Source organism: Glycine soja, chromosome 12 (genome assembly GCF_004193775.1).
Source record: "Glycine soja cultivar W05 chromosome 12, ASM419377v2, whole genome shotgun sequence".
NCBI classification, from domain to species: domain Eukaryota; kingdom Viridiplantae; phylum Streptophyta; class Magnoliopsida; order Fabales; family Fabaceae; genus Glycine; species Glycine soja.
In genome coordinates this window covers 39298302-39317718 of record NC_041013.1, presented here as the reverse complement: position 1 = coordinate 39317718, position 19417 = coordinate 39298302, and the positions used below count along the sequence as shown (strand labels likewise).

At 29.6% G+C, this 19417-nt stretch overlaps 1 protein-coding gene across 2 annotated transcripts; it reads left to right on the top strand.

Moving 5' to 3' along the window:
- The first annotated feature begins 10703 nt into the window (after positions 1 to 10703).
- On the top strand, positions 10704 to 18425 carry LOC114379630 (serine/threonine-protein kinase Nek5-like). 2 transcript variants are annotated; one of them, XM_028338316.1, is made up of 14 exons: positions 10704 to 11337; positions 11441 to 11507; positions 11596 to 11661; positions 11791 to 11837; positions 11960 to 12005; positions 12108 to 12188; positions 12295 to 12337; positions 12429 to 12478; positions 13818 to 13899; positions 13969 to 14018; positions 14640 to 14713; positions 15578 to 15629; positions 15716 to 16369; positions 16471 to 18425. In XM_028338316.1, the coding sequence occupies exons 1-14, from the start codon at positions 11240 to 11242 to the stop codon at positions 18193 to 18195; spliced, it is 3135 nt and encodes a 1044-aa protein (XP_028194117.1). In that variant the 5' UTR covers positions 10704 to 11239; the 3' UTR covers positions 18196 to 18425. The 2 variants fall into 2 exon arrangements, with proteins under 2 accessions (XP_028194117.1, XP_028194118.1); XM_028338317.1 differs by lacking the exons at positions 10704 to 11337; positions 11441 to 11507; positions 11596 to 11661; ... (3 more) ...; positions 12295 to 12337; positions 12429 to 12478 and adding an exon at positions 12575 to 12637.
- Positions 18426 to 19417: the final 992 nt, after the last annotated feature.

Here is a 19417-nt window from a genome sequence, read left to right as displayed (position 1 = left end):
CCAATAGCTGGGAATGTGTGTTTGTCCCATATCTTTTTATCTTCACTATTGTGTGTAAAGAGAGTTATTTCGCCTAACAACACGATAGCATTACGTGATTAAATTTAATTTATTGTGCATTTAAATTATTTTGTTATTAAAAATATTTATATTTTTAAATTATAAAAAATAAAGACGAAGTGCATAATTTAGTTTTTAAGTAAAAAAAAATTATATTCCAAAGTTGTAGAAAATAAACATAAAAACTGAACATTGTATAAAGTTGCTTAGATCCATTAAGAGAACTAAAGTAAAACTAAAATGTTATCCAAATATTTTGTATGAAGTGGGTAAGAAATGTATGGATTCAAATTATATTTAATATAATACTAGATTTTGTTGGAAATTAAATAATGAAATTTTAGTTTTATTATATAAATATAAATAGAGAAAAATGATTATATATTTATAGTGTAAAATTTGTTATATAATCATCTAGTTATATAATCTGTCATATATGAAATTTATTAATAATTTTTAAAATAATTATGTTGAAGTAATTTAAATAATAATTTGTGGTTTTATACGTATTACACTCACTCGTATAAATATAATAATAATAATTGGTTTTAAACTTTATTCGATATATCTTTTAAAAATTAAATCGTATCGTCCTCTCTTTAACAAAATAATAAGAGTACAATAATGTTATTCAAGGGTAGAAGATTATCAAATAAAAACTGTTTTTTAGAGGATCAAATAAAAAATTATGAATATGTTTAACTTTAATTTTTATTTTATGAAAATTACCTTTTTATTTTTTTACTACCGAGTCCTCATCTTGTACTACACAAAAATCAAATGATTCATGTAGGAAAAACAAATTAATGGCTTGCGTACATTCTTGAACACATGGCAAGGTACATCTCTCTCGTTATTGAATCACTCTAGCCTACTTTACTAGTTCAGTACACTAATTAAACTGCACTAACAGTAGTACACTAATTTAACTGTGCAAATTAAGTTGTACTATTTTTTTCTCTAGCCGAATGTAAATTCACTCTTTACTTAATTAGCCAAAAATGGTGAGAAAAAAAAAACACGCTTCTCAAAACAAGCTTACTGTTTGGAACGACGAAGAATTGAAGGAAAAAAAGTGTAAGATTTGGGTGTGGACTTTTCTCTCAAAACTTTGGAAGAAAATGGTAAGGAAGGAGAGTTTTTACACATGATAATGACACAAATATAACTTGAAAATGAATTTACTTTATTGGTTATAATGATCTAAACGCTAATGAATAAAATATATTTTTAGTTTTTTAAATATGACTTTATATATGCTTAGTTTTTTACAGTTTTTTTTATTAGTTTTAATTCTTACATATTTTTAAATCTTTGAAAAGTCTCTGTAAATACTTATTCATTTAACATGCATATAATCACATCATATCAGGTTATATGCTACCTTAAAATCCTTGTTGGCATTAGATGTTTTGAAATATGTCATTTATATCACCAAGTGATGTTATAAACTATTTTGAAAAAGTTAAAACGAATGAATTAAAAATAGATTTAAACTACAATTTAAATGTAATTTTATGTAATTATATTTTTTTATTTAATCAAACGAATGAATAGAGAGCTCAATTTTTCCTTTTGTTCTCTTTGTTTGAATAAATTCAAAATTTATCTATTATCTATTTTTTTTCTACTACTTTTTTTTTTTTAGTTTTTACACACCCAAACAAAGGTTAGTATACTATTGATAGCTTGACTTGCATTGAATATAAATTGACTTAGGTAATAAGCAAGGAAAATTGACTTTGCTCTATTTATTAAATAATTTAAATTACTTTTTCTAAAAAAAATAATTTTAAAATCAAGGTTTGAATTATTTATAATTTATTTTAATTTAAAAAATTAATATATCTAAATAAATAAAGTCATATATTATTATTGCATTCATTTTTTGTTTTAATATATAATAATTTATATATTCATTAACTTTTATAAAAGTTTGTCAGTGACAAATTAAAATTCGTTATTCTAACATAGATTTTTAAATAATTTTAGGTCTTAAAAGATTCTACATCGATCAGATAATTAAATTAACTTCAAACAAATAATACAAAATTATTTAATGGTTTGGTATGGTGAAGAAAAAGCGAAAGAATAGAAAAAAATTAAAATTTGAATTGAAAGAAAAGTGAAAAAAGAAGAAGAAGAGGAAATTAAAACTTTGTTTTTAAAAGTCAAATTTTTGTACTTCCAGTTTCTCTTAACCAAAAAAAAAAGAAAGATTAAATTAACACTCATTTTCATTTCTATTCCAACTAGACTGATCATGATATTAGTTAGTTGAGTGAAAAATTAAATGAAAGTCATGAATTGGATTCGTAGCGAAGACTTAGAATATATAGTATAAAATATAATTTTAATATTAACTAGTGAGCTTTGAATATCTATTAATTTGTGTGTTTAGACTTTTCTCATGTTACTGCAAGGTGTGGCAGCAGTATAGTTTTAAGGTAAAAGTAGTCATGATTGGTTGTACCATTGGGAGTAAGGCAACTAGTAGAAACAGGGTGGCAACAAAACATTTCACTATCATTTTTGGTTTTGAATTATTCATCATCCTCTCTATCCAATGACAACATGAAGTCCTGGTAAAGAGAGAAAAAAGAAAATTGAAAAGATGAAAGGACTGATGATTGATTTGGTTTGCGGCATCTTTATTGGCACTAAAGTGAGATTTTCGTCGGGCTGAAGATGCGTTTGCAGTAAGATAGAGATTATTCCTTTGGACGATAAGATACAAAATTAATTTGTGGTCACACATTCCTTTGCATTAATCAAAATTTTAACATGTCTTATTTTTTTTCATGATTATTCAACATGTAAAAGAAATTAACTTAAGAATATTTATCATCTTTCATTTTGGATAAAAGAAATTATTATACATTTATTTAACGAAAATATTATGTTTAATTTTTTTTATGTAAATTTTTTTGAATCAATAGTAATTACATATTATGAGGAAAATTAGTATTTGATTGAATGGATTGAGAAAGACAGATGATTTTTTTTTATTTTTGGTCCAGTGAGATTAATATTTGATACTGAAAAAAAATTATTATATGCATCTATGGGTGTGACAAATTTTTACATGATATTTATTTATAGATGGATCGAGATTATATATAATACATAGATCTAGAGATCTTGAACTATATAACAATTTTCCATTTTTTTCAAATTTTAACATATTTTATTTTATTATATAATTAAACATGTGTGTCTCACAAGAATCTATTGCATTCGTGAGATTGCGAAGACCACACAGAAGTGGAGAATCAACGACACAGAAGAGTACGTAATTTCTGTTTTTCAAAACCTTGTTTAAACCACACATAAATGCATAATAATCAATAACAGACACCAGAAGGAATTTGTATTCGTGAGATTATATGAGCATAGCATCGTGACAAAGGTGAGAACAAACATTAATTATTCTTCAACTTTGCATTGCGAGACAGAGAATTAAAATTAAAGGCCAAGAATATTCTGGAGCCTGATATCTAGGTTAATAATCTATAATTTATAGTTGAATTGCATCTGAGTGTGACCAAGATTTATCCAGTTAAAAATTACGTGACCGAAGGTAGCCCCCATGGAATAATAGTTTTGTTTTTGTTTTTGTGTTTCCATTTTTCCAGGTGGTTTTTCAAACTTGTGTGTTCTTTACTTTTCTTTGTGGAATTGAAAGGAAAGTGATAGGAGGCAAAGGAGTGTTTTCAGTTGGTTTGATTAAAAAACACTGTTTTAGTTTCAACTTTATTTCATGTTATTATCAGAATTAGAGTTTATTTATTATGCAATTCCTGACACTATCTTAGATTTTGATTGAGATGTGTTTGTGTTGAAGCAGGAGATATGTCATGCAATGAATACCGCAAACTAACATTATGGGAAATTGACTTTCAAGGGTTTGGCGCATTTAATTATGTTAAAAAAGATTTAGTTTATAAGAAAGGCGGTCATTTGTAATCTCTTCAATGACTTCAATCGTCTCATGAATTATTAGTGGTCACATTCCACAAACACTTTGCTTAAATTTCAAAATTGATCCAGTTTTGCAAAAGGTGGCTGGGAAGTTCCATAGCAAGTGCTGGTTACTCACGGTTCGGATCACGCTCAATCCGATCCACTCCTTAAGTTGAGTTTCTAAAGTGTCATTAAGTTCAGTTTAAGTTAAATTCAACTCAATCTAATTAAGATTCGATTATAAATAAATTAAAAAATAAATTCTTTTTTTTAACTCGACTTAACTCAACTCATATTATATAATTTAATTTATTATATATATAAATTAATTATTAAATACAAAACATATTAATAATTTTTAGTTCACATAAGTTATTAATTTAAATTACCCATGATTTTTTTCTTTTATAAGTTTTTTTTATCTCAGTCTTGATTTTATTTATATTCTCACATACTAATATTATATTTTATTTCTATCTAAAATAAAAATATCATATAACATTGAAATTATTAAATTTATTAGTAAAATATTTTTACAATTTGATCTTTTTTGAGTGCATTTAGTTATTATATAATTAAAAAATTAGAAACAAAAATAAATTATTATCCTAATTTTTTAAATATCCAGACTCAATCACCCAACCAAGTTTATGATTAGGTTGGATTGAATTGGGTCTGCAAATTTTTTTTTATACAAAGTCGATCCAACTCAACTCGTAGATTTTTTATGAGGTTGAATAACATGTTTAACCAAATCAAATCTAACATGTGTACATCTCTAGTAACCATAAAACAATAATAAAAATGTCCTTCTTCCATGCCAAAATTTTTTTTGTGCCATACAATTTTTATACAATATAAAATGAAATTTATTTGAATTTATATTTTATAAAAAAAATTAATTCATTTGAATAAGTTTCTTGTTAAAATTTATCACACTAAATTATTTTTAACTTGTTTCATTTTACGATCAAAATTATATATAACATATATTATTGTGTAATAAAAACTTATTTCATAAATACTTAATGAGGTTATTTATCTACACACATCTAAATTATACACAACTCAACTTATCTTTAACATGAATTTGTTTATAACATTTTTAACAGAGTCTCTACATGAGTTGTTTAATTTTAAATAATATTATTAATTTTTTTCTCATTAAAGTAGATGACATAAAATTATTTATATAAACATCATTGTTTAAAACATTTATATTATAAATAATATATTTTTTAAGTATTATATGATGTACAAAATTAAGATAAAGAGTTAACTTGTTTATACAGTTATATATTATAGATACTCTTACCTAACTGTCGTATTAGTACTACTATTTAAGTTAACGATATAGTATCATATATTAGTTGGCTTTGAATATACAACTTGGGTGCACTCTACGTATAATAAACATTTCCACATGCATATAACGCGTTACGCATTAATTAAAGGTTGACGTCAAAAACCGACTAGAATTGAAATTGGAACCAATAATCTCATGGATTGAAAGTGCCAAATAAAAGAAAAAAACTGGACGTTGGTAAGATGGTACCATATCAGGGTCGGAATTTAAATATTATGCTTAAGTAGGACGGATCCAGATGTCTATTGAAGGAGACTGAATTTCTTTTTTATTATTTTACAATTATTTAAATATTACTCACTAAAGACTTACTAATTTCTTGTGTTCAAATTTTGGAAGGTTATAATTTTATGAACATAATAACAATCAAATCTTTTTATTCTTGGCAATGGAACTCAAGTATCAGTGAATTTATACATTATTCAATTACTTGAGTTAGACTCCCTTATACACAATAACAATAAATAAAATTTACATTAATATGATCTTACAATCTAAAAAAAATAAAGTCATTTTATATACTAATAATTAAAAGTCATTAGATCCTATAACAATAATACATATTAATAATATGATATCTATATGAAATATATTTATTTTATATATATAAGGAAAGATAACTTATGTTCACCATGGCATAAATAAAAAATTTTTATCATGAAAGCTTTGAATTCTTAACTTTCTAGGTAAGAAAAAAATACAACAGGATATTAATTTCCATTAAAAATTTTATGGCTGTTATAATATTTTCATGGTTAATATTCTATACAGTTATTGTAGGCAATTGATAGGGGTCCAGAAATTCTAGGAGTGTTGCAACATTTTAATTAATTTTTAATTTTTTATTAGTTAAAAAGCTTATTTAATTGTTTGCTAAATAAGTTTTTTAAAGTTTCTTAATAGTTTTTAACATTTTTTTAAAATATTATTTGAGTTATGTTCAATAAAATTAGTTAAAAAATGGGATAGAAATGAAAAAAATAGCTTATTAAATGGTAAGTGTTCAATAAATTAATTGTTGAAATAACTCTAAAAATGATAAAATGACAAAAAAATAATAAAATTATGATTTATTTATAAATAATAATCAGAAAATTTGATAAATATATTAAGAATAAAAAAAATTAGAAACTAGAAACTAACTTTTTTTTTAAAAAAAAAAACGTTACTTCAAGTAGCATTTAAAAAAATGCTAAAAATGATTAAAAGAAATTTATTTACCAAACATTTAAATAAATTTTCCAGATAATAAAAAAAACTACAAATTAACTGAAATATCTCTCTAAACATAACCTTAAAATAATCATTTTTGTAACACTATTTTTATATTATTTTTCATTTTTATCCTCGATATATATATTTATTCAATTTTCTAGTTACCTTTGTTAAATAAATTATAATTTTTATTTTATATTATTTTATATTTTTTTACCTAATTTTAGTAAATAATTATAATTTAATAAGTTAATTATTCAGCCCTCCAGCTAACTTGTCATCTACTAACTAATTTCCCTTACATAACCATATATTCACATCTCCCATATCAGCAGAGTAAGAATATATTCGGTACTTAATAGTACATTTTGCAAAGATTTGATTGCACTTAATAAATGTCATAATTGTTTGTGATTCAATTCACCCACGGTCCAGTTCTATGAACAGAGCACTTAGAGAGTTAAACAAAGAAAAAGTTATTATATGATTTGGTATCACTACTTACATATCATATAATGTTTTTCCTTCTAATAGAGATTTATTGATAATCTTTTGCATAAAGTATTAATACTTACATATGTGGTTGGTTGTCTTCAGCGAATTTCTTATCAAATGCTATATTGCAGGATTGGTGCAACAATCCTGTTCTATGTTTGATTTGGTAGTCTGTGTTTTGTTTATTCTAGGAGTTGTATAGGCTCAACTGTTTTTGTTGGAATAATGACGTTTAAGTATTATATTTCCTCATGGCAGAAGTTTATTAGTATTATTAATATTTTTTTGACCGTTGTCATATATGAATAAGATGGACGGCGCTCTCTTCAAAACTTGAGCTACTGAATAGTTCTATTTTTTTTTTCTTTTCTCTACATTGTTCTCTTTATTTCCCATCTGTATATTTCTCGGCAAATAAATGCTGTGAATTCTATTTTTATTAGATTGTATTAATGGTGTGTGGAAATTAGCTTTTAAAGTAATACTGTAGTTGAAAGTGGTCGATTCTATACCTCCTATATATTTCTAATGGTTTTTCTTTCTTCTTTTTTATTTTATATGGATTTCTTATTTAATTTCACACCTTGCAATCCTTCTAGTATTGAGTTGGTACATTTTGAAACAAAATAATACCTCTAATTACAATTTTATATTTCAATTAGAAATCAAATTTCAAACATTAATTAAGAGACATAAGTATCAAATCACTTGTCTAATAATTTTTGTCTAATAATTTTTTATTCTTATCATTTTTCTTATAGTTATTCTAAAAGAAAATTCTTTGTTGATGATTAAAAAAATACATGCTAAAAAAACTAACTAAAATTTGAGGAAAAAAATAGATTATTGATCATATTACTACTTTAGCATTTAAATTCCAGCCCTATTTATATTTTTAATTTTTCATTAAAATATTACTTATTCTCTGTATTCTTCATATTCTTTGTGTGTAGAATCTAAGTTGCAGCAACATGACACGAGCTTCAGTTGACAAGGGATAAGATTATAAAAGAGAAGATCCATCCTAATTTAATCTATGTTATTACAACCTGACACGAGCCTCTAGTAAAAAATAATGATGATTTATAACAAACAAGCTAAGAAGTCATAATTAGATAAAAGATAAGATGTATCTATCCTGATATAAATTAAGTTGTAATAGTTAAATAAATCTCTATTTAAATTACAAGATCATCTAACATAACAAGTATGCCCCCCCTCAGGACCATAGCGGTTAAGCAACTTTCTATCAGAATTCAGAAAGCTAAAGAACTATCATAGAGAAGGGCACAATCATTGCAAGATAATTTTTTCTCATCCCTAGAACATATGAAATGAAAAGTTTAAGGAAGAGTTTCAATCCAACTTATTCACCTTCATTTGTAATTAGCGTTACTCTAAAAGGAATATTAGATGTCAAATTTTGGAATGGTCAGTTAGGTGTGTCCGTTTGGTGTATATTTTCTATTTCATTTTTCTCCTTCAATTTTATTTTGTTTTTATTAAAAACAGCATACTTATCTGTACACACGCATCATTTTTAGTACATATTTGCTTTATCGCACGTTAGAGACAAAGAACTCCATTAAATATGTATGGCGTATGATACAGGATAGGGCCAATTAATAACATTTGTATTTTAGTGTGGTACGAACTTTTGGATATTTTAGTTTAGTTGATCTAAAACAAGCCTCTAACCCTTTATCAGTACCTAATAACTTCGATTAATCACTTGAGCACTTGAGCTGCTTAGGACATGGTCGTGCCTTCTGAAACACGAATTTACACAACAGAGAATATAAGACAATTTTGACCTTAATTAGAGTAGGAGTTTTGTCGCTATATAAGCCAGCCAATGATTTATAAGTTCACCTTCAATGATTTATAATATCTATATCCTATTGCACATGGTCCAATTTGTGTTAATCGATTGGAGGTGTTTATATATGTATATATATATATATATATATATATATATATATATATATATATATATATATATATATATATATATATACTTGAACTTGATTTATACGTTCTATGAATGTTAGTTTCTATGCACGCATAATTTCAGTACAAATTCGACCGTAAAGGTTACAATTATGCGTGCCTTGCTTGGATTTAACAATTATGCATGCCTTGTTTGGATTTGACAATTGTAAAGGTTACAACTAACGATTCTAAAGGTTGGGTCAACTTTGTCATATTTAACATTGACTCATATTGCTTCTAAAAAAAGTATAAAATAAAAAGCATTGACTCATATTTAATTAGAACAGTGGATGATGATTGCCAAAGTTTTTTACCATGACTCTCGAGTTGTATTATAAGATAGTGGCGTAAGTCTTTTCACACCTTAATTCATTCTAGCAACGAATCATAGATGTAAGATATTATTAACTGATGGCACAAAATGAATCCATACAAAAGATATAGCAATAAAAGAATAATGGAGAAGAAAAGTTGTGTCATGACAATAACCATTACCATAAAAGCAAATGGAAAAGAAACGTTGCCGGTTTTGTATTGGAGGCTGGGGCTGGTATGTTAACATTGTATGTATTTGTGGTACCTCTGGTACCTTATTAATGAATTTTTTTTAGCTGACCAAAAAAAAAAAAGCATTACCATAAAAGCAAATTCTAATAGACCTTTAGTTCAACCTGATATCTCGTTTGCTCCTCCAAACACTTGAGGCCAAAACTGAGAAGAACATAAGTAGAAGAGAAAAGATAGAAGGGAGTGCTAGAAATTGAAAAAAATATTTTTGCATATTTCAAACTCAAACTTTTAATCCTTTATATTAAAGGGTAATAAAGCTTTTGATTACAATTTTGTAACGTCAAATATGCGAGTCAACTAATAGTCTTTATAAAAACTATAAAACTGACAATGTATACTTATTAAATTCTAATGTTTTTAGTTAATAAGATTTTTTTTATGAAAATACCCTTTATTGATAACTTTTATAAAAAATATTTCCATGGTGAACCAATTAGAAATCATTATAAGAATAAGTTCTAAAATAATTCCTATAAAGGTTAACAATTTTACTTAATTGACGATTTACAACTGGATAATAATTATAAAAATACCTTATAATGTCAATATATTTTGTTTTCAAATTAAAAATAATGAAAGATTTAGAAAAACAAAACACAATTAAAATCATATAATTGAAATGAATTAAAACAATTTGGCCATTCCATTTTTTAATTTGCCAGATATGTCATTTATAGTAAGGATATCTTCTTCTTTTTTCTTTTCTGGCGACAAATATTTTATTCGTTAATAATTACACTAAAAATTTCCTTTCAGTAGGGTTGCAAAGTTGCAATTCCAGGTTCTGACTGCCACTGTGGTACATTCTACTCACAATTGACGTCTTCTGTTTCGGTAATTAACAACGGATAACTGGTACAGTAGGAGTATTTCTCTATTTCTCCCACGATGGCGACACACCCCATGATAATCGTCATTAATGGATGCTGAATTTTGAAGTTAACGGAACCTGAAAGTGAAATTAATCTAATTCTTAAGTAAGCAAGCGTTTTAGCTTAATTTTAGAAAAGTAATCACTGCTTTTCAAGAAAATTAAGGACATTACTTCATCAATTCATCCTCCTAATAAATACGCTAACAGTAATACATTATTATATGCATATAAATAAAGACGAAAAATCCACGGGTGGGAACGAAGCCGGTGTGGTAGACTGGTAGACCAGCTGTGACTGTCGGCGTATGCTATTTCTTTCTCTCTCTAGACTCCTCTGCTTAGAGAGAGAAAGGGAAAACGCAGTTGTTTCTTCTTCTTCTTCATACGAAAAAGTAACCTCATCATTGCGATTTCCGCGCAAGATAATTACGCTGCGTAATTGGCATTATTGATATCATTACGGCGCTTCGAGAGTGTGTGTGAGAGAGAGAGAATTGAGTGTAGCCGAAGCACTGCATTGATTGCGGAGACACGTCAGTGATGAGAAAATTCAGAAAACTTTAACCTCGCACGTGATTCCGCTGTGGAAGCAATGTAGAACGCGCGAACTGCGTTTAGAAATGGTTTCGGCGCTGTCGCCGGAGTTCGGAGAGTGAAATTCGTTTGGAGCGAAATCGGTTTGTTGCAATTGGATCGAGAGCGCGATGGAGTCGCGGATGGATCACTACGAGATCATGGAGCAGATCGGTCGTGGCGCGTTTGGCGCTGCGATTCTCGTAAACCACAAAGCGGAGAAGAAGAAGTGCGTTTGCGTCTCCATTTTTTTGCGTTTGGTTGTGTCTGTATTTGGTTTGCGTTTATTCAAATTTTGAGAACTAACGGTTCGTTTGGTTCGTGGATTGCAGGTACGTGTTGAAGAAAATCAGGCTCGCGCGGCAGACTGAACGATGCAGAAGATCTGCTCATCAAGAGGTAGGCTTTTGGTTTCTTCAATTTCTTGCTTGTTGATTTGCTTCGTGCTCTGTGATTTGACCGTTGTTGGCTGTTTTGGGAATTGTAGATGGCTCTTATTGCTCGAATTCAGCATCCCTACATTGTGCAATTTAAAGAGGCTTGGGTTGAGAAGGTTAGAGAAAGCACACCGTTTCAATTGTTATATTGCAGTATGCAGTAATGTACTTTCTGCTGTAAACTGGAGTTTGTTGGATTGTAACGTTTTTCTTTTTGGCTGTGTATGTTTTTGGTTGTATTGTAGGGTTGCTATGTTTGCATTGTTACTGGATACTGTGAAGGTGGAGACATGTGAGTGTATTGGATAATACCTGTGAAGTGTGAAGTCCTAGTGTAATGTGAAGTTCATGGGTTGTGTATGTCCAATTACTTACTATTTTGTTATGTTTGTTTTCTCTTTAAATACTTAATAGGGCTGCATTGATGAAAAAATCAATCGGGGTTTACTTTCCTGAGGAGGTATTTTTGCACATATATATTTGATTTTTGGAATTTTCTAATTCTTATATTTTTGTTTGAATATTTTGGTTACTCATGTTGGGTGTGTTTGACATTGTGAAGAAACTCTGCAAGTGGTTTACTCAAATACTTTTGGCAGTAGAATACCTGCATTCAAATTTTGTTTTACATCGTGATCTGAAGGTATTACTTAGATGAAACAAACTGTATGGTAATGTGGCTTCTTTTTTTTCCTCCTTAATCTTCCATTTGAAAATATGTTAAATTATTTTGTCCACTCTGCTGGCAGTGTTCCAACATCTTTCTAACCAAGGATCAAGATGTTCGCCTAGGTGAGTTCATATATCATATTTCACTACTTTAGGGATAGATTATGACGTTTTCATCCTGAATTTTGTCTGTAATTTCCTGACATTTATATAGGGGATTTTGGGCTTGCTAAGACACTAAAAGCGGATGATTTGGCTTCTTCGGTATGTGAGAAATGGGAACTTGCTGCCTTCTTTTTCTTCTTTAAATCCATTTTTTTAAATGATGTTAGGATTCATGCTAACTATTATTCTGTCTAGTTTCTACAGCATTGTTGAATCCTACATATGTTAGCATCATATGCTGAGCAGCACTAAAACCAAGTTAAGAGCTTAGGGTTTTCATCCTCACATCATTCCCCTTACTTGCTCCCTCGGTTGGAAATATTTAGCTATACTTACACTCTGAAAATACCTATTTATATCTACATATAACCATGAGAACAAAAAGCTTCACTTTGTTACTATGTTTGTCATTGAGTCTATTTGGTAAGCCATTAGCCATGAGCTAATAACGACCTTCACAATTACGTTTAATTAAAACTTCTCTGATTGTCCAGTCAATTTATTCCTTTACACTATACTTCCCATTCTTTTGTTATTACTACGATGCTAAATCTAAATTCCCCAAAACACTTATTTTAAACCAAATTCATGGCTGCTAGAAAGAATTTTGCTTAATCAATTATTTTTTTCACATAAAAGAATTATTATTATTTTTTTGTTTCATATATAACATATCTACTTTTAGCCAAGGCAAAAATTGACATCAAACCTGGATAAATAGACGTGCAAGCCTATTTGTTGTAGGTGAAAGAAAAAAAACTGTATACATAGGGTTGAATTTTAAAGTATACTGAGATCTTTTATAATGCTTCCAATTCTTCCATTATTTTAAACTTTTTTCCTTGTAATACTAGTTACTATAAATATTTTTCTTCTGTTTTTGTTGACCACAATGACACTTAAACCTATGCATATGTGATATATCTTGAAAATAGGTATATGTTAGTACAACAGGGATGACCTATAAGGTGTCAGTTGTGATGGAGAATATTCTATAATAGGCTAAGGTGGCATTCCCCTGGAGCCATATTGCAATCTTCAGCTCCATACCCTTGTCTTTCTCTCCATTGCTGATATAGTCAGCAAGCTTTTCTAATTTTATTCTACATTTCTGAAAATAAAAAATGTGGAGGGAAATTGAGAGTTGTTTGAGTGGATTACATTAATTTCCTTGCTTCAGACTTGATAAATAAGACAAATGGTTATTATTATTGGTGATAAGATCATAGTTTCTACTTGAATCCAATTCAGCTGGAAGACTGTTGTACTGAACTTCATTTTTATCAGCTCTCATATTTTGGAAGGATGGAATCCATGCTTTAATAGTTTCCAATTACTTATAATATGACATTGGTACCATATTATTAGCATTGTGTTTATTTCATAAATGTGCAGTTACTGGTTGTGGAAGTTAATTGCTGTAAATATTTGTGTGCAGGTGGTAGGAACTCCCAACTATATGTGTCCTGAACTTCTTGCAGATATTCCTTATGGATTCAAATCTGATATTTGGTCACTAGGTATATGTCTTAGGCGATGAATTTCTGATATTCGTTTTGCTACCGCTAAAAGGCATTTTTTTTGTTCAGGTTGTTGTATATATGAGATGGCTGCTCATCGCCCAGCTTTTAAAGCTTTTGTAAGTTTTCCTCTGATTTTTTTTTTTGACTTTACAGTAATTATAGATATGCTATAATCAATTGTCTCATTTAATGCACTGTCATTAAGTCATATATGAATGTAATATCTCATTTGTGCATCGAAGATGGTAAAGTTGCATTTTTTTGCAACAGAAAGGATAAGGTATTGATTTGCATAATGGTCCACAAGGACTGAAATTAAATAACAATTTTGTTTGAGTTCCTATTATTTTATTTTTTTACTTATTTTGTAGTATTCATAATAAATATTATCTTTTGAGAATTCTTGTAATATGTTATCCTCAAGTTTGATCTGAACAAAATATCTCATTTCTTGGCCAAAGGTAACAAATATATGATTTTGTGCCACAAAATAAAGTTCATGTAAATGGTCTAGAAGGGATAAAACTATAAAACCCAGGCATAATCGAAGAACCACTCCTACCTGAATCCTCATCATGACCTATTTTATGGTTGTTGGTATTCAGATACCAGTGATGGAGTTCTAACTTCTAAATTTAAGCTTGTTGTGGCCCCAATTTGGTCTGATATATTGATATGTGTGTGCAATTTGTCATCTTGTTTTTTTTTCTTGATAAGCATGGTAAATCTTGTTTCAGGATATGGCAGGGTTGATAAGCAAGATAAACCGTTCCTCTATTGGCCCTTTGCCTCCCTGTTATTCCCCATCTTTGTAAGCTCCATCTGCTTTTGTTTAAGGCTAGTATAATCAAGTTAATAGAAAGTGAGTGATTACTCAGAATTTCTCGGTGAAGTCATGTTTGTATGGCAGAAAAATGTAGTTAATATAGTAGGGGTGTAAATTATCTAGATTATTTGTGAATTATTTGATTTGGGTTGTTGATTGCTCAACCAAGCTCCTGTGCTTAGCTAAACAAATAAACAAACTCAAACATGAAGGTAGACTCGATTGTTTGAATGAGCCGAACTTTCCGTAGACTTGACATTAATAGATCACATATGTAAGTATTACCTGGAGATTCGTAATTCTATTTACTACATTTACTTGGAGAATTGTTATATTAGTTGTTGTTGTTATTATTATTATTAATATTATATTTACCACTTAGCTAATTTCATTTTTCAAGTATCATATTTAAATGAGTGACCATCATGCTTTTCCTAAAAAATCTATTACCTAAGATTTCATCTTCTAGTCTTAAGTAACATTGTTTATGCCCCTTGTTACCAACTAGTATCACACATGCTTGTGTGGGTGCACTTACGGTCATATTCTGCATTTGTTGCACCATTCCAATTTTTATTTATTCTCAAGAATGCTGTTAGTTTTTTATATGCCTCATCAATGTTCATGAGTTGAGATCTATAAAAGAAAAAGGCAACCTAACTCGATTATCTTTTGCTTTAGCTGCCATTAAAAGGCTTCTGTTTGGCATTAAGAGAAGCTCAAATCTTTATAGGATAAGAGGATATATATATATATATATATATATATATATATATATATACTTTCTAGTTAAATTCTCGCTTCTCATGTATGGGCATGACAAATCTTGAACTTTGGTCATACCTACAGGAAAACGCTGATAAAGGGCATGCTGAGAAAAAATCCTGAGCATCGTCCAACAGTAAGCCTCTATTTGAGAGTTTCAAATGTTTCCCTGGTTTCCTATTGTTGCTAATCCTGAACATTTTCATTATATATTTTTCTCAGGCATCTGAAATCTTAAAACACCCTTATTTGCTGCCTTATGTTGATCAATATCGTTCATCTTTCTGTACCCCAACAGCTGGTTCTCCTGAAAGGCCAATTTCTGCTGTCCATCATCCTCGAAAAAATAAGCCAGAAAGTCAAAACAGTAGTAGTAGTTTGAGTCCTGAGAAAGATAGTTTCATGTCGAGTGAGAAAAACACTGCAAATGAAGTAAAGAAGTGTGATAGAAAAATCACCGAAATAGACCTGACATCAATTGAGGATGACAGCTCTGAGCAACTCCTGCCCGAGGAAGAGGGAAATGGCTCCAGTAGAGTCAATGCCAAAACAGATGAGAAAGAGCTGACGAAGCAATCTAATAATGTACACCATTCTAATGCTGTATCTAAGCAACCAAAACCAATTAAGAATGTTGTGACAGCTTTAAAAGATGGAAAACTTAGAGAGACAAGTTCTCCAATAAGAGGCAATCGCATAAAGGTTGGTGGTGTATTGACCCATAAAATAAATTCAGAGACAGTGTCCAAATTGCCCAAACCCAATTTTGGTGCTTATGATTTGAAGCCTAATTTGGAGGTGCCAACTACTGCACCTTCTAAAACAACTCCTGATTCTGCAAAAAGAATGCAAGGATTGCATACTTCAAAGCATCAGGTACATTACCATTATAAATGCTATAGTGTACTATTTGTTACTTTTGAAGATTTCCTCATAACATTGAAATTTATTTCTGGTATATTGATGCATGCTGGCAGTTACCAATGATAGAATCCACTCCAAAAACTAAACCTCGACATAATGCGATTCCACCATCTGGTCCAGTCAAACAAGTAGAAGGACGGGAAGTTCCTTCCAAGCCAAGGCAAAAGACTCGTCCAAGCTTACTTAAACCACCTTCTTTTCCAGGACATGTGAGGCAGGCTGGGTTTGATGTTCCAAATGCAACAAATAATACTGGAAAGTCAAGTCCAAAGAAAATGGTTTGGGAGCCTAAGATGAGCCATCATCAGCTGACCAACACTCATCTACCACATGTTTCTAGAGAGACTACTAGAGAGCCTTTGAAGACTTTTGAAACCAGTTCCAAAGGAATGCAAACAGACAGCAGCAATTCTGTCTCATCTTCACTCTCTATTCAAGGATTCGAACTTTCTGATTTTGCAACCACTTTTATTGACTTAAGTGAACCAACACTTCCTGATCATGAGAGTTTAAACCACACTGAAAACGTGGAATCATGTCCATATAGCATTTCATGTGCTTCCTATTTGCATTTTGAGATGTCTGAACAATTATCTGGGGAAACCCCTGTGGTTACACCATGTTTTCAGAATATAACTAGTAATGAGAAAGTAAGTCCCAGTTTAACTCTTGATCACTCAGGCCAAGATGCTGAGGTAATGTTTGCTTCTGATGATAGTTTTTCCATAAATCAAAGGACTGCATCTGCTGGCTCCAGGTGTGATAATTTATCTGTAGATCCCTCTGCTGAAATCACACAAGAAATCAAAGACCCTCAAGATTCAAAGGAAATGTCTTCAGCCAAATCTCTCCAACAGTCGCTCCTCATTTCTGGAGAAAAGTCTGTTTGTGAAGAATTTGGTCCTTCAAGTAAAGGAAGTAATAGGCTTGATAAAGTTAGCCGGCCAAAACTTATGTGCATCTCCACTGGTGATGACAAATTCATGGTGAGGGAAAGACTGTCATCAGTGGATGAAACTGCTCCTTCGATTATCTCTACTAAAATTTCAAGCCAGAAAGTTTTGCAAGAAGAGAAAGGAATGGTTTTACAGAATCCAGCACCAGAAAGGCCAGCTGTTGGCCATCTTCCTCCAGCTTTTGATGATGTCATTCATGTCATACGCCATAGCAGTTACCGCGTGGGGAGTGAGCAGCCAGGGAAGGAATCTGTGGAGATGGGAGTTCAAAATGTAGATGTCGGTAAGTTTATCAACATTGCAAGGGATGATTTAGAAATGAGAAATGTGAGCACCCCTTTGACCCTAAAATCTTCAAATTGCTCTGAAGCTATTGGCTTGAAGTCAAATATTTCTGATAATATGGAAATCAGAAACTTGAGTAGTCCTCCTAACTTAAAATCTTCAAGTTGCACCGACTTGATGAACATCAAATCAAGTTTTTCTGATCATCTTCTTGTTAGGAAACAAGATGTGAAAAACACTGATTCTCTTGTTTCAAAATCTGATTCCTCCGAGTATACCAAACATAACACTCCTACAGCTGCAGAGGAAACACCCCCAAAGGAAATTTTGGATGTTAAATCTTCCAGGCAGAGAGCTGAAGCACTTGAAGGTCTGTTGGAATTATCTGCAGATTTGCTGCAGCAAAATAGATTGGAGGAACTTGCAGTTGTTCTGAAGCCCTTTGGAAAAGATAAAGTCTCCCCAAGGGAGACAGCCATTTGGTTAGCCAAGAGTCTAAAAGGATTGATGATCGAGGAAAGTGGGGGACGCAGTTAATGAGTGTTTTTTAATCCATGGTGAGTTTGCTTCTATTTGATATTTTCAATTTACTTTTTCCACTTTCATAGCTTTTCAAGTGCTACTTGAATTGAGAGAACAAACAGGCTTATCGTTTTTTCTTTCATTTTTTGTAATTCTTTTTATGCTGATGTAAATAGTAACCATACGAATGAATACCATCAACTTACGATCAATTGTGTGGACATGGCCAGGCCTTATTAAGAATTGATGTGCGCGCTCAGTGTTCTACCTAGATGGTCAACTCCAATCATGCTGTAATGAAACAAATAGAAAACGATTATGCATCAAAAAGAAAACAATTGAGTTAATGCTATATTCTACCAATACTTTATACTTTCTGTATGGGTGTAGTAGTTAAAGAAACAATAAAAATATTTTTTTTTAAATTGTTTATTATTTTAAATACATAAAAATTCTTTAATTATTTAAGTAATTGAAAGTATTGAAATTAATATAAAAAACATTATATTTTCCTTAATTATTGTTCTTAAGTTACAAAGTCTCATACTATGGAAAACAAATAGTAAATATCTTGTGCATTATTTAGATTTTTTAATTAATTGAACTTTTTAAAAGTAAAAAAAATGTAATTGTTAGATAAATATATCAATAAGCAAAAAAAATGATAATTTAGAGGGAGAGGGAGAAGAGTAGTTTTTAAAAACAAATTTTTTGAAAGTATAAATGGTTGAAATTTGAGACGAAAAAATATTTTTTTAAGAAAACAATAAAAGTGAAATTTGAAAAAAAAAAGAGTTAATAATAATGATTTAATTTTTTTAAGAGATAATGACTTAAATTTATAATGTACAAAAATATTTAACGATTACTTTATTTAATATTTGAGTAAATTGTTGAGAAGATATAGCAATAGAGTTTATAATTATTAAGAAAAAGTTTTAATACTGATCAATGACACAGAAACCGAACATTAATGAACTAGTAGAAAGCCAATTATTTTATCAATAATAATTTATTTCAACTAAGTGGCTTAAGCAAATACAAAATCTTATCTTCAGCTTTTTTTTTTTTTTTTTTTGTATTAATGTTAGCTTCGGTTTAGTTTGAGGGAAAAACGTTTATTTTTATTTTTTATTACAAAAATATCACATTATCTTATGTTTTCAAAAGTTTGTATAAGGATCCAGGAATAATAAAAATAGGAAAAAGTCACATTTTCTTATACATACTTTTTAAA